General features: G+C 48.5%; 10 protein-coding genes and 1 non-coding gene across 11 annotated transcripts; 6 read left to right on the top strand and 5 right to left on the bottom strand.

Moving 5' to 3' along the window:
- Positions 1-697: 697 nt before the first annotated feature.
- On the bottom strand, positions 698-1101 carry BT62DRAFT_1010742 (uncharacterized protein; the record flags this gene model as incomplete). The annotated part of the gene is made up of 3 exons (XM_043177683.1): positions 698-772; positions 822-996; positions 1061-1101. 3 exons carry the CDS (start codon positions 1099-1101, stop codon positions 698-700), a joined length of 291 nt encoding a protein of 96 aa, XP_043035705.1.
- A 326-nt stretch (positions 1102-1427) lies between these two features.
- BT62DRAFT_1010741 (uncharacterized protein) lies at positions 1428-2237 on the top strand (the record flags this gene model as incomplete). Its single annotated transcript, XM_043177682.1, has 1 exon — positions 1428-2237. One exon carries the CDS (start codon positions 1428-1430, stop codon positions 2235-2237), a length of 810 nt encoding a protein of 269 aa, XP_043035704.1.
- A 375-nt stretch (positions 2238-2612) lies between these two features.
- Positions 2613-3975, top strand: BT62DRAFT_936312 (GINS complex, Sld5 component). Its single transcript, XM_043187103.1, has 6 exons — positions 2613-2838; positions 2889-3023; positions 3071-3153; positions 3207-3310; positions 3357-3429; positions 3477-3975. Exons 1-6 carry the CDS (start codon positions 2629-2631, stop codon positions 3571-3573), a joined length of 702 nt encoding a protein of 233 aa, XP_043035703.1. The 5' UTR covers positions 2613-2628; the 3' UTR covers positions 3574-3975.
- On the bottom strand, positions 3613-4352 carry BT62DRAFT_1010739 (histone-fold-containing protein; the record flags this gene model as incomplete). The annotated part of the gene is made up of 4 exons (XM_043177681.1): positions 3613-4000; positions 4052-4145; positions 4196-4268; positions 4317-4352. 4 exons carry the CDS (start codon positions 4350-4352, stop codon positions 3613-3615), a joined length of 591 nt encoding a protein of 196 aa, XP_043035702.1.
- A 111-nt stretch (positions 4353-4463) lies between these two features.
- Positions 4464-4556, top strand: BT62DRAFT_t157. Its single transcript has one exon. It is a non-coding gene; the product is annotated as a tRNA-Pro (tRNA).
- A 988-nt stretch (positions 4557-5544) lies between these two features.
- On the bottom strand, positions 5545-7111 carry BT62DRAFT_973974 (uncharacterized protein). The gene is made up of 6 exons (XM_043189141.1): positions 6483-7111; positions 6310-6430; positions 6196-6257; positions 6111-6135; positions 5847-6060; positions 5545-5791 (listed from the first exon to the last, which is right to left on the bottom strand). The coding sequence occupies exons 1-6, from the start codon at positions 6843-6845 to the stop codon at positions 5767-5769; spliced, it is 810 nt and encodes a 269-aa protein (XP_043035701.1). The 5' UTR covers positions 6846-7111; the 3' UTR covers positions 5545-5766.
- A 58-nt stretch (positions 7112-7169) lies between these two features.
- On the bottom strand, positions 7170-14797 carry BT62DRAFT_955112 (carbamoyl-phosphate synth). The gene is made up of 10 exons (XM_043188328.1): positions 14292-14797; positions 12402-14242; positions 12162-12350; positions 11772-12104; positions 11543-11721; positions 9961-11491; positions 8031-9914; positions 7578-7980; positions 7453-7523; positions 7170-7400 (listed from the first exon to the last, which is right to left on the bottom strand). The coding sequence occupies exons 1-10, from the start codon at positions 14494-14496 to the stop codon at positions 7365-7367; spliced, it is 6672 nt and encodes a 2223-aa protein (XP_043035700.1). The 5' UTR covers positions 14497-14797; the 3' UTR covers positions 7170-7364.
- A 1751-nt stretch (positions 14798-16548) lies between these two features.
- BT62DRAFT_922821 (uncharacterized protein) lies at positions 16549-19267 on the top strand (the record flags this gene model as incomplete). The annotated part of the gene is made up of 15 exons (XM_043184437.1): positions 16549-16671; positions 16718-16839; positions 16884-16959; positions 17037-17114; positions 17164-17213; positions 17273-17436; positions 17482-17523; positions 17572-17651; positions 17703-17948; positions 18001-18083; positions 18138-18332; positions 18383-18548; positions 18605-18705; positions 18756-19127; positions 19240-19267. 15 exons carry the CDS (start codon positions 16549-16551, stop codon positions 19265-19267), a joined length of 1926 nt encoding a protein of 641 aa, XP_043035699.1.
- Positions 19268-19538: 271 nt separating this feature from the next.
- On the bottom strand, positions 19539-20219 carry BT62DRAFT_449647 (uncharacterized protein). Its single transcript, XM_043180938.1, has 3 exons — positions 20009-20219; positions 19880-19946; positions 19539-19821 (listed from the first exon to the last, which is right to left on the bottom strand). Exons 1-3 carry the CDS (start codon positions 20053-20055, stop codon positions 19594-19596), a joined length of 342 nt encoding a protein of 113 aa, XP_043035698.1. The 5' UTR covers positions 20056-20219; the 3' UTR covers positions 19539-19593.
- Positions 20220-21412: 1193 nt separating this feature from the next.
- Positions 21413-22230, top strand: BT62DRAFT_936305 (fungal hydrophobin). Its single transcript, XM_043187102.1, has 4 exons — positions 21413-21582; positions 21634-21710; positions 21773-21860; positions 21916-22230. Exons 1-4 carry the CDS (start codon positions 21448-21450, stop codon positions 21961-21963), a joined length of 348 nt encoding a protein of 115 aa, XP_043035697.1. The 5' UTR covers positions 21413-21447; the 3' UTR covers positions 21964-22230.
- A 275-nt stretch (positions 22231-22505) lies between these two features.
- On the top strand, positions 22506-23288 carry BT62DRAFT_936303 (hydrophobin-263). Its single transcript, XM_043187101.1, has 5 exons — positions 22506-22542; positions 22591-22781; positions 22842-22912; positions 22962-23049; positions 23102-23288. The coding sequence occupies exons 2-5, from the start codon at positions 22668-22670 to the stop codon at positions 23147-23149; spliced, it is 321 nt and encodes a 106-aa protein (XP_043035696.1). The 5' UTR covers positions 22506-22542; positions 22591-22667; the 3' UTR covers positions 23150-23288.
- Positions 23289-23941: the final 653 nt, after the last annotated feature.

The raw sequence follows: 23941 nt of genomic DNA, 5'->3' as shown, positions 1-23941 counted from the left end.
ATGAACAACTCAATGTTGACTTTGCAGGTCCAAGGTGTCATCTGTTGAACGGATTCAGAAAGATAGGATCAAAGATGGTCATGATATTTCTGAGTCTTGTTCGTCGTTGCTGTCCGCCCCCTATCATGGCAGTCATAGTTACGTGTCTGAGGTCGACCTTGGAGCCCGAATTATTATTTTATCCCAAAGTAATTGGCGGAGATTTAACCAGCGGTAACGGGTATTCGTCAGAGAATCGTTGGCCTGGATGTTCAAAAAAGATCAGGCGGTATCTTCTGCATGAGTCGGCATGACGCCGGCAAAGGACTCGACTTCGTCATGACACAGAAGATACAGCTGCCGAGCTCAGCTGAGGAATCCACGACATTTGCACCAGAAATACACCGACATGCCGACGCGACCTACGACTAAAAGTTGCGAAACATCAGTCACAAAGGATCCTTCGAGCCACTGATCCTTTGAAGCACCAAACTGTATTCGCCAATACTCTCGACTGGGAACCCTGGTTCTTCATTCCTTCTTCTGGTTTAGAATTAAACTTACAGGAACGTCAGATCCAGTAGGATTTACTCGCCTGATGGCTTATCTTACACAGCTTCGGGTTGAAGGCGTCCGTGACTACTGTTCCGGGAGAATCAAGAGACTAGCCTGGTTGAATACTCTGCCCTTCCTGGGATTGAGGCCTGAGAACTGAATCTCAAGGGCTCTGTACCACGCCGGCAGGCAACCGCTTTTTGAACGTAGTCTCTGCCTTCCTCCCCGCTCCAGAGCGCTTCTCGGCCGAGTGATTCTGCCTTTCAGGCTACATTTAAGAAGAATACGCCAGATTGTTCGTTGAATCCAAGGTGGGGATGGTCATGCTTGCCACCGTCGCGTCCACCGTAGCCACGGTAAGCATTGCTATTCTTCGCGCCTCCTGCAACACTCACCGAGAACAGGCCACTCCTATCACTGGCAGCCAGCGCAACATCGGTAGCATCCAATGCTGCAGCCAGACTGGACCCCGTACGTACTTGTCAAGCTGCATAGGGAAAAACCTCGTCAATGTACACAGGCGAACGCGCTCCCCTTCGCTAGCATCCTGATCGGGCTTCTTGACATCGCTCTCCCAAGCTTGAATGATCTTGCGTAAGTTCCATCTGTGGTTCAAATGCTCTACTACAGGCAAACTGATGATTTCTTCTAGTGGTCTCGGCTGCAGCCCCGGCCGGCAGCAAAATGGTACGAAAGTTTGGTTAAAAAGGATGACATTGGAGACATTTCAGAGGCATTGATCACAATGTCGGCCAGTAAAATGCATCATGTTTTGAAGTAAAGCGGGTTGTCGATTACTGGGAATGCTATGAAGCAGGGCGGTGAGTTAATCGAGCCGGCAGCACGATGGCCGTTCCCCAGTTACATAATAGCCGATCCTCTTGTCTTTCGCCATGTCTACATTTCCACCAGAGCTTGTTGAGATAGTCGTATATGAAGCCTGGCACTCTGATATGCCATCCTCGATCCGAACTAGGTTCATGACTACTTGCCCCCTTGTAAACCGAACGTGGAAAGCGGTCTATGCCCCCATTGCTTCTCAAGATATCTATATCACCAACCTTGCATACATATACTACCTATGCAAGATAGCCCGGCTCCGAACATCTATCATCTACCATGACTTCATCCCCCGGCTTTCCCGTACCATTACCTGCTTCGTCCACCTCGGAGACAGAACAAAGGAAGCAGCGGTGAAAAGAGTGTATGACTGTCTCATCAACCTACCCAATGACGTTGGCTTTAAAAATCTCTTTCCACTCGTTCCGTACATTTCTTTCGAGCTCGGTTGGATCAGTTATGGGCAGAAATTGCAGTCCTGTGGTATTCCCATTTACATCCGAGTCTATTTCCACCGGTACCTGTCTATCAACAAAGATGCATGCTACGAGGTCGAGAGACGAGTGGACTTTGGTATTTCCATGACAGACTCGGACCCTTTGCGGCGTGTCGACCCCTTGACCCGGACGGATATAGAGAAATTGAGGAAAATCTATGTCATTGGGGGCGTGCCATGGTTCCTGTTTACAGTGACATTGAAGGCTGATCGTTGGATGACACTTGATGGCATCCGCGCCTTCCGTCGAACGATAGAGATATACCCGCATCGAGGGGATATTAAAGATATTAATTGGCGCTTGTGGATGGCTTCAAAAGGGCGACGTAGTACGTGGGTAGAGCCTCTGCTTTCTGCGTGGATCTAACGTCTATCTAGGATTAGGGTATCTTAACACACTCTTCCATTGGTTGGAATACAAACAGGTGCAATGGTCTTTACCCGTAGAATATAAGATATAGTCGTCGTGGCACGACTTGATCTCCCTTGCTAGGTTCCCACTGTTAAAGAAACATTTCACCTGTTACAAAATTGAATTACATACAGATGCTAGTTGCATTGACTGTTACATGAGTAACAACAAGTATTTTACAAGTAACGAGTTGCGACGACAACTTTGGGGGTCAGAGTAATGACAAAAAAGACATCACTTGTGGGCTTGACTGGGAATCGAACCCAGGACCTCCTCGAAAAGAACTCAGGTCGTTCCGACTCGTCCTGTCGGTTGAAGATCTCGCGGCAACTCGCGGCTTACCTTGATGGACTGGGATGACGAGGACGCTCTGCTAGCCACTTCGTCCAAGGGCGATGCTCTCGACTTTCTCAATCTCGATGCGCCAGCTCCGACAGAAACAGAAACGCCCCTCTCCGAGCTCATCCGGCACTGGATGAATGAACGACACGCGCCGACCATCCTTGCAGCACAGGAACAGCTCCTTGGCTTGTTGCTCGACCATATTCGGCGGCAGGTGCCCTCACTCTCGCCTTCATTTGTTCGCTTTATCTAAGTGCTCTCCAGACAGACGCGGTGCAAGCCCTTCGTGGTCATCCCTCCACCTCGGAAGAAGAGCACATTCGGATTATGCTAGTCCAGACAGAGGTGGAACGCGTCAAGTTCATCGTGCGCTCATATATCCGGACGCGGCTCTACAAGGTGCAGCAACTTTGCAGGACAACTGACAGAGACTGAACACGAAGTAGATTGAGAAATACGCGCGGTTTATCACCACTGACGCAGAGATCCAGACGCGGCTGACAACGGCAGAAAAGGCGTATGCAAGCAGGTGAGTTTTTTTTTTGCTTTTGGTTGGGGTGTAGATGGTATTATTGATGTTAGCCAAGCACAACATACGGATCGGCATCTGCACTATTCCGTTTTACAAAGTCTGCCACCAGCCCAGGCTCACCTCGACGACCAGCCCATCTTTGTCCCTCCCATGGGTGCGTCATTTGGCTTACTATCCGGCTCTTCTTAGTCTCTCTGCAGTGACACAGCCCAACAAATCTCGTGCCGTGTTCGCCTATGCACTCAAAGAATGCCCGCCTGTCCGATTGCCGGAGTACGTCCTATCTATCCCTTGCCCAACTCTTTCTAAGTCCTTTGCAGTGGCACGACCCTCACCCTGGAGAAAGATCAGCTTACGCTCGTCCCGTTCTACGTCGTAGAGCACCTAGTAGAGCGAGGAACTGCAGAACTGGTCTGAAAGTAGAATATACGTGTACTGTACCATATCACATTAATGCTAGCGTCTAGGCATGAACGGCTTGTCGTCTCCATCCCAGTCATCGTCATTCCCATGGCCATTCATCGTTTGTTCTTCCTCTTCGTCTTGCTCTTCCTGTTCCTGCTCTGGCTCTGGTTCCATCACAACGTCCTTCACCTCCTCTTGCTCCTTCACTACGACCTGTTCCTCCTCGCCCTTCTTCTTTCTCCTCCTCTTCGTCGGTGCCCCCTCAGGCCCCCTATCCTTCGCTGTGGCACCCTCCTTCTTCGCCTTCCCTCTCTTCCTCTTCCCACCCTCAGTCGGTCCTACATCCATATCAATCGTCCCACCCGCCGAAGGGTCCGGCACGCCCTCCACGATCTCCTTCAAAAAGTCCAACATCTCTGTTGTCTCCACAGCATGTTTCCTACAAGGGTGTCAATATGGTTGGTTGAGGCATACGAATTATGACACGCACAGATGATACGCCTCCACCTTTTTCGACCCCCGTTCTGACGTGACCTTGTGCGCTTCTTCAATGATGAGCCCGAGGAACATCTCCAGGGCTTTCGCTAGCGAAAGAATCAGAGATTATCCGGCGTTTCGAGCCTAGGAGGCGTACATATCACGATGGGTGTGGCTTGCGCTACCTTGCCCACTTCTTCGTCTTTCTGCATTATCTTCTTTATCCGGGCCTAGTGGAGTCAGTCAGTAAGATATTATCATACAAGGCCCGCACGCACGACAGGAAATTTCGTTTGTCGGTTCTTATTCTTCATCGTCGATGACAGTAGGAGTTGTTCAATTCAAAGGGCAAACTCCGATGAGTGAAACAATATCACGTCCACTGGAGATTGCATAAATATGTATTTATTTGAGAAAAGAAATGCGGCCTGGTGGTCTAGTAGTATGATTCCTTGTTAGGGTTATTCGTAAATCTTCGATTGTCGAGGAGGTCCTGGGTTCAATTCCCAGCCAGGCCCATATATGCCGGTGGAGAGTGTTATTTTTGTATTGAAGCTCAAGAGTCAAGCTTCGATGACCACTGACCACAGTACTGACTTTAATCCCTGCAGTGAGCACTGGGCAGTGATTAGAACTAAGAGCTAAGAGTTTAAGAGCATGCGCATAGCAAAGGCCACTTTCTTTCACCTTTTGATGAGTCACTTGGATTCTAGGTCCCATGGACTTGAAGCCCCAGTTGCAGTGTGGCCTTTAGTGTTCATTGGGCTCTCGCCAATGGTTCAAGTACTTAGTATATCAAATAAGAGGAACTTTTTGAGCCATTTTGTTTTTGAAAAATATTGTTTCGTCTGTTAGGTCTTTCAATCCATTGTTCCAAAGTATCGCAATCGGAAATTAACGTAAAAGTCGAAAGCCTTATAGTCATTCGTTCATGTAACTAAGTCGCTACGCTGCTGAGGTTTTGCGCTAGTTCTGAGCGCATGAGCCCTCGCCCCTTCATCCTCCCTTGTCCCTGGATGAACACCTCGGATTCTCGGGGTTAATGCAGATGGTAGGCTACCTGTTCTTCCAGTTGCTGGTGCCAAGTAGAGGGGCTTTCATCTTCGCATCCATGATGGCAAGCGAGAGGGATCTACGAGCTCTGTTATGGGATGAATCGGGGCGCGGTAGATTCATATAGGGTCAACGTTAAAACTTGAGAATATATATCAAGGATGGTCGATCATCGACAAGTGTGCAGACTGTATATTCTAAATTGATGCATTTGCTCATAACTAGCTAATAGCGAGAAGACGTGTCACGTCCGAGCAATGGGAATGATCCAGTTCACGCGTACATCGACAGAGACATCGGACAAGTCAAAAGAGTTAGCAAGTGATGGCGGTTAGGATGAGTATCCGAAACCTAGGGATGTTAACAACATGACAAGGAGAATGGTCAGAAGCACTGCGTCGGTTTCGCTCATTATTTAAATAGGATGAGGTCGGAGGATACACGTCATAAAGTGATTGTGGCGCGTCTCTGGTAACTTGAACTTTATAATAAAGGAACGCAACGCACAGATTGAAAAAAGGCACTACCATGAAAGAAAGATGGCATTAGACAACGGAAATTTTCTTGAGGCACATGAAATTAGATGATCCTCATGAATTTCCTTGTCGAGCATTAGTGATGATATTACATTTATAGTACAGTCCGAATAAATCACGAGTCGCTTGAAGGGTATCTCTATACAGGTGATAGCTTTCGTTCCCTGCGCAGCCAATTCTTAGCTTCCTTCTGCGTGTTCCGGACAACAGAACACTTACCCATTCGCGTTACCTAGAAGCTCCTCGAATCGCCGTCTGAAATTCTCCAGCTGCGAATCAAACTGGTGTCCAGTATCGTGTCCGTGGTCCATTTGGAAAGCTTGGCACTCTCGGATGAACTGCTCGAGATCTTTCACACGCGTTATGGATAATTCTGGCTCGTTGGAACCGCGAGCTCGGGCGAGGTACGATGCTACCAGGGTTGCGATACCTCCTGGAAGATGGGTGAGCGTGAGGGATGGAATGGAATTTTTTCGATCTCACCGAGGATAGATATAGCGATTGAGGTCTAATAAGGTATCGCATAAGGCCAAGCCCGAAGAATTCATAGGAAGAGCTCAAACCTGACCTGTTTACCGGACGTCGCAGCCGATAGCCCTGTCGTAAGCGCACCCAACAGGACCTGCAGACCTGAATGACTTCAGCATGACTACTTACGTCTGACAACAGAACAGCACGCCACCTATTGCAATATTGAGCGCGTAACCGGTCATCCTCGCTTTCAAAACATATTTGTCCCTCGACGTTTCTGCGGTAGTCAACGTGGGCTGTAGGCGCTCGCCTACTGTTTTAAGACGTGAAGCCTGTGGAGCGCGTATCAGCACACGCAATCTTCCACGAGGCAGAAAAACACACTTTCTCTGACCTATCGATAGGGATGATCCAGTCAATGTCTCCCCGTGAGGCACGGGTTCCTCTTCGCCCAGGTGAAAAAGAGTCTTGACGGAGTACATCTGGCACCGGAGGCAAAGGTTGGTTCCGTTGGCCTCCCCCGGTATGGAGGGGCGCGTACGACGTATCCGACCTGGGCGCGTCACCCTGGTCGGACAATGGTGAACTGTGTCTGATAGAAGTATATGTCGAGTTTCTCTCTGGACCGATTATTGGGACTGGGACTGCAATGGTGGGATCAGGACCAGGACTGAGAGCCAGGGAGGAGCCGCCTTGGGTATGCTGAGAACTTCTACCAACGCGGTCGGGAGCCTGAGAGAGATCCATAACTAACAGTGACAGGCCAACGGGTATTTAGAGTCTACACGCGTATTCCTGCAGTCGCTAAGCGAGAGAGTCGAAGTTTTCATCAGCTACATGCGTACGGCAGCATATATCTATAATTCGGAAGCAGTGATAAAGATTCGTTGTCTCCGCATGTTACGGATGGAATTGATTCAAAGGAGCGCGTAAATACTAAAGCAGTGAAGATAATGATCAGAAAAATTTCCCGACGAACCTTTTCGAGAATACGCTACGAGTCTCATCTTAATACTCAATCCAATCAATACTGAGGAATCAAAACCCTTAGGAACATGAGCGCCATCGAATGAATCAAGGGTGAAAACCTCTTGATTGGTAGAATGTTATATGGCCACATTGGCATATCTAGTATAGTATACATGCGCTTGGTCATCTTGTCGTCCGGAGATGAATAGATCTCCTGTGCGTCTACTAAATTGTTCTCTATATAATACAAACCATTCTGGCTGTCTAAAATTATTATTACTTTTGGAAGTCTGCGATCTACAGAAGGACGCTCATGAGGAGTGCCATACGAATCTAGATGGGAAGGTCAATAATCTCACCCTCCACTAGGCGAAAAATTACTCACGAAAAGACCATAGCGCATCTGTCTAAAGTAGACAGCACGCCGCGAGTCGAAGTCGACCTCAGGATCAATCTCTTTGGTCCGAGTCAGCAAACAGGTCTACACAGCAAATTCATAAAATGGCCTACCATTCATCCTTGGTAGTGGGTGCATGACGATCATATCTTCTTTGGCTCTTGACAGAACGGCATGATCGACGCGATAAGCATTTTTCACTTGGTTCCACTCAGCCTCAGTTTCGAACCTCTCCTTTTGAACGCGCGTCACGTATAACACATCAGTGTCATGCAAAACTTCCTCAAGGGACTCGCATATTGTAACAGGTATACCAGCCTTTCGAACAGCAGAAACTACGCTGGCGGGCATGGCAAGAGATGGAGGTGATACGAAATTGAGCTGCACGGAATACAAACTAAGCAGGGTAACGAGACTGTGGACCGTACGTCCGTTCTTGAGGTCACCCAAAAGCGTGATGGTCCGTCCGTTCACAGTACCGAGTTCTGATCGAATGGTGTATATATCCAATAATGCCTGTCGAAAAAGGTAAGAACTATATTTGTTGTCTTTATTGAACGCCGTACCTGTGTGGGGTGCTCCCCAATCCCATCTCCAGCATTGATGATAGGAACAGGAGAAGACTTTGCGGCCAATTGCGCACTGCCGACATCTGGATGCCGTATTACGATGGCATCACCATAACAAGCAAGCGTCCTAATCGTGTCCGGTAACGTCTCTCCCTTCATGACGGAAGAGTTATCTGCGTTGATCTGGACAACTTGCCCACCACATCGTTTCATGGCAGCATCAAACGAGGAGCTGGTCCGCGTCGAGGGTTCATAGAATGCGGTACATAGCACCTTTCCTCTCAGGACGTCAAGAGTCCCGTTACGCTCGACCTGAAGGCGCATCTCATGAGCAAGAGAGAACAGGTCATACATGTCCCGATGGGTGAACTGCTTCACAGAAAGAATGTGCCGGCGATGGAATGATGGATGGGGAAGAAGATGGGAGAAGATATTTAATGCTGGCGGGCCTTGTATCGCAGGATGCCCCGGTGGAACCATGGGCGGCCCCATAGCAAGCGTTGCTATAGCACCCAAGGAGGTGGGCTCCACTGCCTTGAGCGCTGGCGATACCGAAGCCGCCGCAGAAGGATGGGTAATCGTCGCGCTCGAAATGTTTTTGCCGTTAGGCAATGAAGTCAAAGCGCCATCAAGGAAATTCGTCTGACCATGCACGATGACCCTATGGATGGCACCGGTAACGAAGCCCTTTTCCACTGGCGACCAGCATGTTACTCGTTTCCCGAATGGAGCCTTACGGCCAACGACCACTTCAACGGTGGTATTGGCTTGTTCGGGAAGCCCGAAGACGAGGACTGGGTTATCGTGCAATCGAAGACGGATATCTTCAAGGGTGAGGCGCCCATCAGCTACTGCAGTGAGTAGAAGGGGTAGCGTTTCCTCCATGCCTGACCACGGCGAAGTTGTCTCGCCTTGTTCTGTGGCTAAAATATAAGGGGTTGCGCCAACTGAGAAAGCATCGATCGTTTCGAGTTTAGACCACATTGCCTTTTGATCTTCTGTAGTTGGCAGACATGTTGATCTGGGAAATTGAGAGCGGTTAAAGAACAACGAGTATACAGACACATCACATGTGACCTTCAGCTGCTTAGCCTTGCTGAGAGAGATCAACAGCAAGTCGTCGCTTGTGAGGACGTCGGTGACGTGGACGCTTCGGTTGTGAAGGCTAGCCAAAAGCAGCACGGAGGCAAGGTCGGACCCTTTTGCGTTTGTGACAATAGGTTTATCCGATGTCCACGATGTGAAGTGGGCGGCGACCGCAGAAAGTGAAATGGTGACGTGATCAACGTTGAAGGGAATGAAGAGGGCCTTGGCCTCGGCTTGCAATTCATCGTCTAATCCTTGAACGTTCTGTGCCGACGCGGCAAGCGTGAGCGCAAAATTGCAATGAGCGGAGCCCTTGAGATTGGCCTTAGCGGCATCCAGTGACGCACGATCCGTAATCCGTGTGCTATGACCTATGGGAATCACAATCGCAGTTGTAAATCCTGCGCTAAGCGACGCTTCCGTTGCTTCTTCGAGATCCTTGCTACCCGGTTCCGCGAGGTTAGGCACAAATGTAGCGATGCTAACCAACCCAGGGAAAGTATGGGTCTGATGAGAGCTCTTCGAATCCACAGTCGACACATCTAGTGGTAACTTTCGCACGAGGGCTTCAGCAAGCATTTTGGCGTTTTTGACATTAGTGATAAGAGGGACAGCAAAGTCAACTGCCATCCTTCGAGTGTGATAGCCTTTACTTGTATAGCTTGCGGGTCGCCGATAGTGGTTCTTGGACGGTAGATTGATATACATATCAATAAGATTATTCGCAAGATGCTGAGTGAGGGAGTATTCGGACTTTTGCTTCTCCCGATTGTCTTCTCCAAGCGTTTCCAAGTACTTCAGGAAATGTAAGCCAGGAACGAGACATAAATGGTGATTTTACCTTGCAAGGAACATTATGTTCTGTCAAAAAGTCGGCGGTACCGGATGTTGCGAAAATATTATACCCAGCGGCACTCAATTTTTGGACTGATGGAAGCAGCTCCAGCTTTTCTCGGTAACTGCCAATCGAGAAAAGAATATTTTTCTTAGGCGGCACGATACCAGTGGAAATGAGAGCCTTGAGGTACGCCTCGTATTTGTCGTGACCAAAGCATGCAACTTCTCCTGTCGACGCCATCTCTACTCCAAGAATAGGATCAGCACCAGACAGTCGACTAAAGCTGAATTGAGGGACTTTGATTCCCACATAATCGGGAGGAAGATCTGATTCCGGATACGATTCAACGGGAAGATCAAGCATGACTTTAGTAGCCATCTCGATAGCGTCAATACCGGTCACCTTCGAGACGAAAGGGAAAGATCTTGCGGCCCTAAGATTGCATTCGATGACCTTGATCTCGTTATTCTTTGCAATGAACTGGATGTTGAAAGGCCCTGTGACATTGAGCGCGTTTCCGATTTTCGCGGTGGCGTCGGCGATCTGTCGCACTGTTTGAGGGTCCAAATCTTGAGGCGGATGTATCAAGGTAGCATCACCTGAATGCACTCCAGCATTCTCTACATGTTCGGAGATGTAGTGCATGACCATCTTGCCATCCTTAGCAATAGCGTCCATCTCAATCTCTTTCGCTTGCTCGATATACTTGGTAATGACGACGGGGTGGTCGCGGGAAACTGCGGTGGCCTGCGTCAGATAGTTCTGCAAGTCGTCCCCAGTAGACACGACATTCATAGCCGCACCGGACAGGACGTATGATGGCCGGACCAAAACAGGGTAGCCCACTTTCTCGCAGAACGCGTAAGCCTCGTCGAAGCTCGTGAGTTCCTTCCATAATGGTTGGTCCACCCCAATCTCGTCCAAGAGACGCGAGAACTTGAATCGATTCTCAGCGGTATCGATCATCTCTGGCGACGTCCCGTAAATATTAACGTTTTCGCGGTACAGTGGAAGCGCAATGTTGTTAGGCGTTTGCCCACCCATTGAGAGAATGACGCCTCGAGATTGCTCTGCATCGTAGATATCGAGGATGGTCTCCAAACTGATGTTCTCGAAATACAAACGATCGGCCTCGTCATAGTCAGTACTGACGGTCTCGGGGTTATAATTAACCATAACGGTGGGGAGACCTTCATCACGAAGAGTACGGATGGCCCGGACAGCGCACCAGTCAAATTCGACGGACGAACCAATGCGGTACACTCCAGACCCCAGAACCATGACACCACGATCGTTGAAGGAAATATCGTGCTCCACTGCATTGTAGGTCGTGTACAGATAGTTAGTGAATGCAGGAAATTCGGCAGCAACGGTATCGATCTGTTTCACAAAGGGAGCAATCCCTTGCTCCTTGCGAAGCGTGCGTACAGCGAGTTCCGTCGATCCCACACAAGTAGCAAGCTGTCTATCCGAGAACCCAAGTTGCTTCGCTTGACGGAGAATATCGGGAGTCAGAGTCGAAACACTATACCCGCTAAGAGACAACGTTCAGTTGCAGAATGGACTAAAAAGAAGGGATACATACCCCAGAAGCACCTCCATCTCATAAATGTACTTCAGTTTCGCTAGGAACCATTTATCGATGTTAGTCATTTGCCAGATCTTGTCGATGCTATAGCCACGATGGAAGGCGGTTGAGATGGCGAATATACGCTTATCCGTTGGGTTGACGAGCTCTTCATCGATATTCTCCACGAACTCGTTCTTCACAATACTCATTAGAAATGATCATTAATAAGAAAAGCAATGGTTACCTTCACAAATCCTGAGAATTGGTCGTCGATAGCTCGAATGGCCTTCTGAATTGTCTCCTCAAACGTTCGCCCAATGCTCATGACCTCGCCAACACTCTTCATGCTACTACTAAGAAGACGACTGACACGGTTGAACTTCTTCAAGTCCCATCGAGGAATCTTGACTACCACATAATCCAAGCTGGGTTCGAAGCAAGCGCTAGTGACTTTCGTGACCGAGTTTTTAATTTCATTGAGGGGAATTCCCAGACCGAGCTTCGCGGCAATGAAAGCAAGGGGATAACCGGTAGCTTTGGATGCAAGAGCCGACGATCGAGACAGACGTGCGTTAACCTTGAAGGACATGCGTGATGATTAAGAAGACTACGGGGAGAAGGTTGCGTAACTGACCTCGATGATACAATACTCTTGGGAGTTGGGATTGAGGGCGTACTGGATGTTACACTCACCAACAACGCCAAGATGTCTGATTACATTGATGGCAGTTGTCCGGAGCATGTTATAATCCGAGTCGGAAAGCGTTTGTGAAGGGGCCACGACGATGGAGTCCCCAGTGTGAATTCCTAAAGGATCGAAGTTCTGCGTGGGTGTTATGGGCGTCTCGTAAAGATAGAAAAGAAGAAAGCTAACCTCCATGTTACAGACCGTGATGCAATTATCACGGCAATCCCTGACTACCTCGTACTCGATCTCCTTCCACCCCTTCATACTCTTTTCCACGAGGACCTGAGGACTGGTAGCGAAAGCCTTGCTGCACAGCGCCTTGAGCTGGGCTTCATCCTGCGCAAAGCCAGATCCCAGCCCTCCCAGTGCATACGCAGCACGAACAATGACCGGGAACCCAATGCTCCTTGCAGCGTTGATGGCCTCCTCCTGGTTAACAGCGGTGCAACTCTCTGCACACTTCTCCCCAATCTCGGCCATGGCACTCGCAAACAGCTGCCTGTCCTCCGTGGTGATGACCGTGTCGATAGGCGTTCCTAGCACCTTCATGCCAAGCTCCGCGAATTCGTCCTTCAGCTTGATACCCACATTCAAAGCTGTCTGGCCACCAAATGTAACGTAAATACCATCTGGCTTCTCATACTTGATGATTTTCCGGACGAACTCTGGCGTGACTGGGAGGAAATACACCTTGTCGGCCAGACCCTTGGACGTGGCGATGGTGGCGATGTTGGGATTCACCATGATCGTATAAATTCCCTCCTCCTTGAGTGCCTTAATCGCCTGAGATCCAGAGTAATCAAACTCGCCCGCTTGACCGATAGACAAGCCTCCGGACCCAAGAATAATAACCTTGGTGACATCGGCACGGGGAACGCGCTTATCATTGTCCTCTTTCTTCCCACTAGGGAGTGAGATGGTAATGGCGCAGTCCACGATGTTTTTAATGAAGACGTCAAACAAAAATTCGGTGTCACGTGGTCCAGGAGTGGACTCTGGGTGGAACTGGACAGAGAAGAATGGCTTGTCTTCGCAGTAGATACCCTCGTTGCTTCCGTCATTGGCATTTCGGAACAGTTCTTTCCAGCCGGCTGGCAGTGTCGGTGTGTCCACCTGGAAACCATGGTTCTGACTGGTGATATAACAACGACCGGAGAGCATGTCTGTACAAGGAATGTTGTGACCGCGATTTCCGTATTTCATCTTGGAGGTCTTCGCGCCTGCCGCGAGAGCGAGGAGTTGGTGGCCGAGACAGATGCCAAAAATTGGTTTATCGGCCTTCTTCATGGCTTCCGAAAGCCTGGTGATGGTCGAGGAGAGCAGCGATGGGTCGCCGGGGCCGTTGGAGATGAAGATACCATCATATGGCTCTGACTCGCCTAAAAAGTCGTAGTCCCATGGAACAACCTTGAGCTCGACACCTCGATTGATGAAGCAACGAACTTGGTTGTACTTCATCCCCACATCGATGGCCAGAACGCGGATTGGTCTGCCTGAAGGGTGTAGATGTGGAGCGATAGTTGACGAGTAAAGTCGTGGTTCCATGATGGACACTTCCGCGACGAGATTGGCTTGGTTAGGGTCCTGGAAAGGAATGTCGAAGTAATCTTCTCTCCAGGAAGCCGTAGTATGGGGAGAGGATGCCCGAGATGACACAAGGTTTGGCGACAACCTCCGACCCAATGGCATTTCGGGCCTCCTTGCAAGAATTTTCCCTAGCATGGAGCCTTTTTCCCGGATCTTTTTGGTAAGGGCGCGGGTGTCGACGCCGTAAATCGCGGGCACTCCATTTTCTTTGAGCCAGTCGCTCAGCGACGACTCCGCGAGGAAATGGCTGAAATCTTGGGAGTAGTTGCCAACCACGACAGCGGCGACGTGGATGCGAGACGACTCAAACTCGGCTGGGAGGTCAGAGGCGTCACTGGATCGCTTGGGCACACCGTAGTTGCCGATGAGAGGGTAGGTCAAGATGAGGATCTGCCCTTCATAGGATGGGTCAGTTAGAGACTCCGTGTAGCCCACCATACCTAAGAGAAAAGAGTAAGCCTTTTTTTCAGAAAAAAAAACACAACATACCGGTCTGAAAAACGCATTCGCCTGCTACGCTCGTTCTCTCTGCACCAAAACTGATGCCTCGAAAGGCGGATCCATCACTTAGTTCGAGGACTGCATCGTCGATAGACAACGTCGACTTGTTATTTTGAGCGTAGGGTGCAGTCGCTAGAGGGGTCGGAAACAGGTTGCTCGATGTGCGTGACAACACTGGGCGGGTTGTAGACATGGTCGACAATAAAGAATGGATTCAAGACTTGGTTGCTGTTCTCGTCGTCGTCTTCCTCTCCACCCGGATTCGAGCCAGAGGTTCGTGTTCGAGGGGAGAGGAAGAAGAAGAAAAAGAAAAAATCTGCGGAGGCCTTGATGATCTTGTCCCCACATGGCAATGACCAATCATGGCGTAACATGCGCGCGGGGAATTGGGAGGTCAGAAATCATACTCAGCGTTGATTTCAGTCTTTGTGCAAGGTAAGAAGTTATTATGGTCTGTGGCGGGCTGCGGGTTTGCAGGTCGTGTTCAAAAGATAACGAGGATATTTGGACCCTGCAAGATAAGCGCCGTATTACCACGGAAAAACTTATGAGATAATAACATACGACTCCGGAGCCGAGCATCCGTCAGTAGCATTACTACTAGTGCATGGTCGTGGTAATGTATTATCAATTTAGTATACTGAAGGTTCATTATGTAGGTATCGAAAGATGAACTAGCGAGGGAATGTATGAAGCATGATTGATTGATTTGCCGTACCTTTCGTTGGAACTTCATCGACATCAGACGCTGCTCTTTCTGAGAACTTCATGAACATGTCAGGTCTCCGTCCTACGTCTGGATCTGGGAGCGAGCAAGTATGAGTCTCGAAACATGTAGCATTTTATCAGACTCACAAGAGTGTCAGAGATAGCTAGTGTGTTTGAATATCGGATTAGACTCAGCAGGCCCACGACCAATGATTCTGGCTTATCCTCCATGGACTTGCTCATTCTCAGGGCCTAAATTTTGACTAGCTATATCATGCTGTTACGAAACAAGTATACTTCCTGGCAGCTACATGGTAAAAACCATCGATGATATGGACGCCTCGTCAGCTGGAAGAATGGGTCCGAAACACCGAATCGAAACAAGACAATAAGTTGGCGTAAATGTCCAGTATCTACGAACAGCCGACTGCAGGCAAGACACAGTCGACTTGGTTAACTATGAATTCATGACAATCCAAGAAGACCCGAGATTCCAGGTGCTGTGTACACGAGAGACCAAACGTGGATGCTTGCACAGATCGAAAATGGGCGCCTAGGTATAGCCCAATTGATCCATGCAGCAAAGATCATAGCGGCGACTTTAGTCGAATAGCCTTCGCATCCCAGTATTAGAGTTCACTGAGTAAAGTTTTTCAAAGCGGCCGCCTGTGACTATCACATATGCCAAAATGTTGACCAGGCAATAATGTAGTGCACCCAAGCAATCTCGTTAGGCCCGGGGTTGTAGACGGATTGAACACATTCGATGACTTCGACACCGGCATGTTTTGAAGTCCTGCGCAGCTTCAGTGAACTGTTCAATATGCATGCAGTACAGGGAGAGTTCTACAGAGAACAAGACCATGACCACTGACGCCCGCAGTCGCAATTTCAATATTCTCCGACATGCAATGGAACCACGAATAGCAATCATTATGGACATTTCCTTGTCGAGGGTGATATGTACTTGCTGCGTACTCGTTTCTCGTACATATGAGTGCCAGGAGCCTCTCGGACCACGTACTGGGGCCTTACTGCTTCTCTGTTGTGGTTCTATTGATATAAACTCTGCCCTTTTACACCGTGATACTGCCATGATGCTGTGTACTCACCATCAGCATTTGGTGAAAGACATCGGGCGACTTTCGATGCTGGAACTTTCGTCATACTCCTTCACAATTTCGCAGGCGACCCCTACATGATGGATTCCATCTGTCTGTATCCCTTTGCGAGCCTTGACCAGCACGATGGTGAGTTGAAAAGGATACTGTAGGCTCCTCACATGACCAAGAGGCCCATCAGCTTCCTTCCATCTCTATATAATAGATGGTAATAATAGACCAAAGTCCCACGGACGTACTGTTCGCACGTGGTGATCCCGTTTGCACCAGCACTCGTTCTAATGAAGGCTGTTCTGCCGTTGCGAACTGTTACCAACGACGACCTCGAATAGCTCCGACTCCGACTCCGTCCTTTACTTTCTACCGCTATACGCGGCGCCTAAAGGCCTCCCATTGCTCTTGGAATCCTACTTGCGATGCTGCCTCTGAAGTCACCTTCGTTGGCCAACAGCGCTCGATTTAGCATCAGTCAAGGCTCGAACCGGTTTCGGGAGTCGACCCGCCTTATCCCTTCTCGAATATCGGAGGATAAGCGCTATGTATGTGCGCATTGTCTCCAACATTTCCATGTGCTAATTTGTGCAGAAACCACTTGCGCTTTCTCTGCCTGTCGTGGTAGCAACGCCACTTTCCATGCTGGCTTTGGGTGTGGCGCTTGAAATAGGCGTCAACATTTCCAACAAGAATCAGGGTGCGGAGGATGCGTGGTTCGTGCAGTATGGCTCCCGTTAACAATTGCCTCAGGCTTTAGTGTCCCTGACTCCAATCCGCTCACATTTTTGTCCACGCAGTTTTTACTTGTGGGTGATGATGCCAGAGCTTCTGTGGTTAGTTGCTCACGTGCAAGTCTTTTTAGTCTTTTGTGCCTACAATGTAATGTTGCGAGATTCGCGTATCTATGCAGATTTTGACTCTGTACAGATTCATCATTCCAATGGCATTTCTTTGGCGTGAACTAGATTGGTATCTTAGGTGGTATCAGGTGCGTTTGTCAATCAGCGATTGGCATCCTTTACGGCTGACTTTCTTAGCCATATGTCGTCCTCTCACGAGGAAATGCTTCCGTCGAGGAAGGCATATTGTTAGATTATGTAGGCCGTAACTTGCCTTCAGATATAACTGTCATTAAATATGCTGTAGATCTCTCTTGGGTATGTCATCCAATGCGGGCGATGTTCGAAAAGAATTCCGAATTCTGTCCTTCAGTCCATTTTTTGCTTTGTTCTACTCGTCCAAGTTCAAGCACAGAGTTGTGTTTTGGTCAGCTTTCACAGCATGTGCAACCTATCTTCTACAGCCCCTTGGTGAGTTACATATTCTCATCAGAATACCTGCTTATGTGACCATAGCAAGCTCCATATTCCAGATTCAGCAGCGCTCAATGCCTTCAGGTGCGTCTAGAAAACGGAGATAAGCGTATTCAATCTAACCGCTTCCAGACACGACGGTAACGAGTACGCGGACCATTGGACTGGCACCAGATGTCGATCAGTTAAACGCATTTGTTGCCGCCGCTGGGGTGCGCTCAATTCTTTATCATTGTCTGTCTGCTGTCTGACATGCCGTCTAGTTCGCCGAAGCAGCTGCTTTTAATAATCTTACAGATCCTCCTTTCATCCAGGGCGGGTGGGCTACCGCTGAGTTCACCATTCCTAGTAACAACGGCCTCAATGCCACAATTAAAGTGGATACTACGGGGATCCAAACGCAGCCCAATTGTGAAAATGCACGAAACACAACTTTCGATGAAACAACCTCGACCATTGAATCTGTGTCCATATCTGATTGCGCTCAATCGGTGCCAGTCAATACGTCGGTACGTAATTAATTGACGGAGCAAAGCTGACCGAACGAATCAAATCTTTTAGATGGGTATACAGTATGGTGTAGTGAATCTGGGATGTGGTAGTGAAGCGGATCTTGGTGTTGAATTCCAGCCGGTCATGTTTTGGTATGTGCTCAACCTCTAGTCGTGATTTAGAGCGTTCGTTATACGGGATACAAGGTACTTCCATCAACGATCCGACAATGAAGAATTCGAAGCGAGGACTGTATTTTGTGCTCCTTCCATTCAGACATTTAATGTGATAGCCCAAGCATATCTACAAGATCGTACGATTGCTGAGTGTGAGCTCACCAATAACTATACGCAGTCCAATAACGTTACCGGTGCCCCACTCTTTGGACATCCGTTTAATGCGTGCGTACTTTGCTACAACCTCATGCTCCATGAGTCTAACACATGTGCAGCGTCGTCTTTAATAGCAGCACGAATCCATTCATACAGGCCAGAGCAAATGCTACAAACACCGCCATCCCGGGAACCGTTTTTAGATTTGCTTCTCAGCTCCAAAATGGACCCCAGTCAACATTTGATCTTCCGAATGGGTTCTTAGATATAACAACCCAAGTCTATGTACGGCGTGGCACTGTCCTGAGAATTGACATTTTTTTGATGGTAATGATCAACAGACACAACATCTAGCTTTGACGGCAAAAAACATCTATTTCGTTGCTGAGAACAGGACGATACCAGCTCAGCTTGAATCTTACGTTCCGCGGCTGGTCATCAAGTATGTCGTTTCTTCTCTGGTTTCTACGGTCGTTGATCACTCGTTCAAAGTTCACTTCCTGGCCATGCGCTTGCTTTGCTGCTTTTCGTTATCGGGTTCATCGGAACATTCCTTCACATCATCAATCGACGACAACGTCGCCACCTGTTCATCGCTTCGCCTCCAGGGTCAATCGGAGGGATCGTGTCGATGACAAGTCATTCAGGCTTCGGCCAATTATTGGTACCGTATGACAGTGAGGAGAGCATTGAGCGCAAGCTGAAAGGACTGCGGTTCCGGCTGGACAAGCGGACAGGTGCTATTGTAGCGGAGGATGATGACGTAGGGGAATATGAGGCTGATGGAGACGGCGTTGCGCTGTTGGGAGTGTCAAACGGCCATGCACGGGATTCCTCTCCAGGCGCGTTTGCCGCGCCCACGAGGTATGCACCGTGGAAAGGCCTTTCGATGCCGCTGAGAACTCCGTATGATCCGCTATGAGGAGTAGTATTCGTTTTTGTCGGACTTTTTCTCAGACTTTCTACGTACCCTTAGAGCTTCACAGCACCACTATCATCAATGAATTATTTCAACCTTCTAGTCACTTACGCTTTTAATTTGCATGATGTTTAGGAGAAAAAAGTTGTGCTCTGGAACCTGCTGTGGCGTTTTCTTAGGTATTGATTCCAACTAAGTATAGAAGACAAGTGGTGCTGCGATTGGACCGCGGCTCTCGCATGATGCCGAAAAGAGCGTCAAAGTGTATTGAGGCACGATCCATCCATCTTCCGAGAATCTGAGCTTCCACTTCTTGTCCATCTTACGCATGCTAGGTTTCAGAATTCTGAGTCTCCAGCGGAGTTCTCCAATTCACGACTCCTCAACGGGGGGAGAGAGTGGGGAAAAAGTTTAGGACTTACTAACCATCTCCGAACATGATCGTGGATGAGTCGATGATCGAGTGGCGTTTGGACGGACATAGCTCCGATGAACATTAATGCTGTACTTAGTCCTAGAATGTGGCCCCGCAGTAGTAGTAATGGGCGCCTCTCCTGTAGCTTTAGTCGGTAATGAGCAAATTCGATGTTCTCCGGAACCAGTGATATTTAGAGACATTACGGAGGGAGAGCGTCGGGCCTAGTAGGAAGCTTAAGGATTTTATTTCAACCAGGGCAACAGAACGCGCTTAACACACTAGAACCAAACAAGGAGGCGTTGGCATGCCCCTCTCTTCGATCCAATGTCGCTTATTCGAGGAAAATCTGGCTTTCATACAGGATATCATTGCTACTTGATTGCTACACGCCAGGAAATGAGTGCTAACCGCTCTTGTTCCCGCCGCATACTCCAGGATGTCCTTAAACGCTTCATTTTTTTTCTCCCATAAGGTTTTCCAAGTCGCGACAGGTCCGCAGAAGTCGGTAAGTGGAATATATGAGCGATTGCGAGTAGACAGGACTTACATCGAATTGAAAATATTCATTGTACAGCTTACCAGACTCATATAAAGAAATACTCGCTCGCATCTCTACCTACGCCGCCTTGGGCCTTCCTTTCTTTGTTATCCCAAGCGCCATTCCCACGACCACCATGGATGGAGGTTCATGCAGCACGGGATCCCTTCAGTGTTGCGAGTCTGAGCAGGACGTAAGCCGGAGTCACCCTCAGCTCGTATCAAGAAGAAGGACACCCACGAACAATTAACCCGCGTCCTCCGATATAGCCGCTCTTGGGTCTTTTTGGAATCCCTGCCGGTGACATCTCCGCTCAAGTGTAGGCATTTTTTGGAGAAAATATGATGGAGCTGCTAATAACGTGTTCATAGCGATCTCACCTACATTCCTCTCACTCATTCGTTTGGGAACCACCCAGTGGGCGACCGGCCCTTTTGCCGCAGGGATAATCACTTTGTGAGTATACAGTAGCATGTGAGAGAAGATAACGACAATCTGATTCAATTCCCGAGCAGAACAGCCTTATTGCCCTTGGATGCGCTCCCATCAACATCGGCCTCCAACCCGAAAGGCGTTCAGGATCGTAACATCGTGAGACATTGTTTGGCTGCACGCTCTGCGGGTGGTTCTTTTCTTTTCTTTCAGTTAGCCTACAATTTCTTTGTAGTCGCTGAGTATGAAAAACAATAATACGGGTCAATGATAAACAGTCTAGGTGAAATTCGTTAGCCAAGAGCTTGATGGAATGTCAATCTCGTGCGGAGTACGCGTATTGATCCTTCAACTACCGGTTGAAGATTGGCGCTGAGCGATTGTTCAGTATTCGAAAATAACAGAAATTAAATACAATATAGGAAGTTGCACGGCCATGAAACACCACCAAGAGACGAAGAATCAGCAAGGCCATTACGGACCCGAGCTAAAAATAGCACTCGAACTTTGATTGCCTGGAGGGACAAGTCGTTCACGTTACTTATGCTTTGGTGGGAGGATGTAAAATACAGCTTCTGGGTTAAGATAGGGCTTAGCAAGGGACTTAGGAGGATTCGGTCTAGATGGGAACATTACAGCGGTCATCACAAAGATCTGGAAAGAAGTGCAATTCGATGGAAGCGCGGTGTGATTGTGATTTCCTTCCTTGGCCCGGGTTGAATGATTCGATAAAAAAGCCTGCTAAATCATAATTCCCAAGCCAAAAATATGATCCTGTTCAGCGGTTGAAGCGAGGCTAAAACCTATAAAGGCTAGGTGAAAGAGCCATCTATCTCCCCAAGTCGATTTCCCTCCACTTACTTATTCAATATTCGCCATGTTTGCCCGCCTCCACACTCTCTTTGTCGCTCTTTTCTTCGCCATTCCCCTCCTTGCGGTCGGCACTGCCATTCCTCGTGGAGGTGACAGTTGTACCACTGGTGAGGTGCAATGCTGCCAATCTGTTCAAAATGTAAGCATGCTTCGCATGTTTTCGGTCCCGCAAATGCTGACGGTTATCAAGTCCGGCTCTACTAGCAATCTCACCACTACCCTTTTCGGACTCATTGGAGTTGTTGTTGGAGACCTTGGTGTGAATGTGTAGGTGTCCTTGAATGTCACGGATATGATGTGGTTACTAACCTGGTCGACCTGGTCGACAGTGGCCTTACTTGCTCTCCTATCAGCGTCATCGGCGTTGGAGGAAACAGTTGCTCTGCTCAGACCGTTTGCTGCGAGAACAACAGCTTCGTAAGTCGCTTAGTTGATATAGTTTATTGTTCGAGGACTAAAATGATATTCGCAGAACGGTGTCATCGCCCTTGGCTGTACTCCCATCAACGTGGGACTCTGAAGAGCTGAAAGAGGCGGCTCAGTCTTTCATGGTTGTATCATTGAGGGGCGACAAAATCACGTACTGTTTGGGCAAGATATCAGAACACTCATTTGAATACCTACTTCTTTCATATTGGTTCTTGCTAGCTTTTTTATAATAAATATACCGCGCGGTTTTTCTTCGTAACATGGTGTGAATGACTGAGAGCCCGTAATTTCGATATCAAGTGAATCGAAAATTGGAACCTTAGCCGTTGCCGCGAACCGCACACTGCCTGTGCAGTTGGGGACAAAGTACCTGATGAAGAAGTTACTTAGCGTGTTTTCAGCAAGTGGCAAAGAAATGGAAGATTATTAGCCTCGTTACCATCCACATGCCTTGAACGTGTTCGCTGTCGTTTCGACCTCTCGCTTTCAGGACGCGAGCAGTTCTAGGCATCCCAATACTGATGCGCATTCAGAAAATAACTGATCGAAGCCGTTCTGGCGCTGCCCGACTTTCGGATTACCCCCGAAGCGCCGTCAGTCAGAACCAAGTCTTGCATGCGGTTTTTGTTTTGGGGATATTCGTAGAAAATGCCCTTTTTCCAACGGGAAGGTATATGGCCACTTATGGATGTTGCAACGACTCTGAAAGATATAAAAGCTAGTCAATAAACCCATTTTTTGGCACCGACACCACTCCCTCTCACCTATTCTATCTAATAATCCTCTAAGACAGCCATGTTGTTCCCCCGTATCGTCCCAGCCTTCCTCCTGACTCTGCCTCTCCTTGCATACGCTGGGGAAACCGGTTGCACAACCGGAGAAGTCCAGTGCTGCCAACAAGTCGAGAGTGTAAGCTCTTTCGCTACCTGCTTCATCACTAGGGATACTTACGGTGGTCATCACCACTAGGCTGACTCTGATATTGTCTCGACCCTCTCCGGCCTTCTAGGTATCGCTCTGGGAGCTCTCGGTCTCAACGTGTGAGTAGCATCCTCAATGCGCGGTATTCTTGCTCACAGTAATATGCAGTGGTATCACCTGCTCCCCCATCAGCGTCATTGGCGTCGGAGGCAACAGTTGCTCTGCTCAGACAGTTTGCTGCTCAGGCAATACCTTTGTAAGTTGACGCATATGCATTTACTTTCAAGGCCTGATTTCTGGTTTGCCAGAACGGTCTTATTGCCCTTGGTTGCACTCCCATTAACATCGGCCTCTAAAGAGTTGGGGAATCTGTGTAGTCGTCGTAGTTGTTTCATTGGGATATAGGGATCGTGATCTTAGTTAGATTTCCGTTCTTGATTTTGACGTCCCGTGTTATTTCCTAAATGAACCAACGGACTATTTTCTTGGATAAAAATGATGTCCCAGTGACGATTCGAGTCTTCGGCAACCTTGAAACAAGTAGGTCAGTGTGGCCTGAACACAAAATTTGAACCGACATACGCCATACAATGGCACGTTGAAAACATTTCGCCTCTGTCATAAACTTGAAGTATTTTGATGCGCTTCGCGCCGCTTGTTCTCGTACCATGTAGCATAGATAGGCACAGAAGTCTAGAAACGGCGGTAGTAAGTATCTAACGATTATCATCGACGTGGATCGACACACTGACGCACGGCTCATGCCGATCAGCGGTCGTGCATACTATTTAGGTCGACTCTGCAGGTAGCAGCGGAATTATAGCAAAGCGGTGTGCTTCATAGTAACGTGCGACGTTCGCTTAAGTCAGTGCATACTACAGCGGGCTCGTTGAACCAGTACTAGTGCAGGTGCGGAGACTCCCGCTCTTCACTGTCCGACTTTCGGTAAATCTTCAGTTGCTCATAAGCACATACCCGAGTCCGATGGATGTAGGAGTTAGCCAGTGCCAATAATGATCCGAAGTAAATGAAAACGTTTAACATTCCGCAAGTCGTATTTTTTTCTAGCTCACGCGGTCCATGTGATATTCTTATGGAATTAGAGCCAGAACCGAAGTGAACCCTGAAGAAGAAAATAACAAGAAAAT

Source organism: Guyanagaster necrorhizus, assembly GCF_019112545.1.
Source record: "Guyanagaster necrorhizus MCA 3950 unplaced genomic scaffold BT62scaffold_31, whole genome shotgun sequence".
In the NCBI taxonomy this organism is placed as follows: domain Eukaryota; kingdom Fungi; phylum Basidiomycota; class Agaricomycetes; order Agaricales; family Physalacriaceae; genus Guyanagaster; species Guyanagaster necrorhizus.
This window is presented reverse-complemented; position numbering and strand designations above follow the sequence as displayed.

What these genes read in the sequence shown, in the direction of transcription:
- BT62DRAFT_936303 (XM_043187101.1), top strand. Translation starts at nt 22,668, where the DNA reads ATGTTGTTCCCCCGTATCGTCCCAGCCTTCCTCCTGACTCTGCCTCTC. An exon ending in GCTGCCAACAAGTCGAGAGT is followed by an intron (nt 22,782 to 22,841) that starts GTAAGCTCTTTC and finishes CATCACCACTAG; the next exon opens with GCTGACTCTGATATTGTCTC. An exon ending in GGAGCTCTCGGTCTCAACGT is followed by an intron (nt 22,913 to 22,961) that starts GTGAGTAGCATC and finishes AGTAATATGCAG; the next exon opens with TGGTATCACCTGCTCCCCCA.
- BT62DRAFT_449647 (XM_043180938.1), bottom strand. Translation starts at nt 20,055, where the DNA reads ATGAAGCGTTTAAGGACATCCTGGAGTATGCGGCGGGAACAAGAGCG. An exon ending in ATGCGGCGGGAACAAGAGCG is followed by an intron (nt 19,947 to 20,008) that starts GTTAGCACTCAT and finishes TATGAAAGCCAG; the next exon opens with ATTTTCCTCGAATAAGCGAC. An exon ending in CGCCTCCTTGTTTGGTTCTA is followed by an intron (nt 19,822 to 19,879) that starts GTGTGTTAAGCG and finishes GCTTCCTACTAG; the next exon opens with GCCCGACGCTCTCCCTCCGT.
- BT62DRAFT_936305 (XM_043187102.1), top strand. Translation starts at nt 21,448, where the DNA reads ATGTTTGCCCGCCTCCACACTCTCTTTGTCGCTCTTTTCTTCGCCATT. An exon ending in GCTGCCAATCTGTTCAAAAT is followed by an intron (nt 21,583 to 21,633) that starts GTAAGCATGCTT and finishes ACGGTTATCAAG; the next exon opens with TCCGGCTCTACTAGCAATCT. An exon ending in GCTGCGAGAACAACAGCTTC is followed by an intron (nt 21,861 to 21,915) that starts GTAAGTCGCTTA and finishes TGATATTCGCAG; the next exon opens with AACGGTGTCATCGCCCTTGG.
- BT62DRAFT_955112 (XM_043188328.1), bottom strand. Translation starts at nt 14,496, where the DNA reads ATGTCTACAACCCGCCCAGTGTTGTCACGCACATCGAGCAACCTGTTT. An exon ending in AAGAGTATTGTATCATCGAG is followed by an intron (nt 12,105 to 12,161) that starts GTCAGTTACGCA and finishes ATGTCCTTCAAG; the next exon opens with GTTAACGCACGTCTGTCTCG. An exon ending in GAGATGGAGGTGCTTCTGGG is followed by an intron (nt 11,492 to 11,542) that starts GTATGTATCCCT and finishes GTTGTCTCTTAG; the next exon opens with CGGGTATAGTGTTTCGACTC.
- BT62DRAFT_936312 (XM_043187103.1), top strand. Translation starts at nt 2,629, where the DNA reads ATGGACTGGGATGACGAGGACGCTCTGCTAGCCACTTCGTCCAAGGGC. An exon ending in TCCGGACGCGGCTCTACAAG is followed by an intron (nt 3,024 to 3,070) that starts GTGCAGCAACTT and finishes AACACGAAGTAG; the next exon opens with ATTGAGAAATACGCGCGGTT. An exon ending in CCGCCTGTCCGATTGCCGGA is followed by an intron (nt 3,430 to 3,476) that starts GTACGTCCTATC and finishes AGTCCTTTGCAG; the next exon opens with TGGCACGACCCTCACCCTGG.
- BT62DRAFT_973974 (XM_043189141.1), bottom strand. Translation starts at nt 6,845, where the DNA reads ATGGATCTCTCTCAGGCTCCCGACCGCGTTGGTAGAAGTTCTCAGCAT. An exon ending in CGCGCTCAATATTGCAATAG is followed by an intron (nt 6,258 to 6,309) that starts GTGGCGTGCTGT and finishes GAAGTCATTCAG; the next exon opens with GTCTGCAGGTCCTGTTGGGT. An exon ending in CTTCTAGGTAACGCGAATGG is followed by an intron (nt 5,792 to 5,846) that starts GTAAGTGTTCTG and finishes TTGGCTGCGCAG; the next exon opens with GGAACGAAAGCTATCACCTG.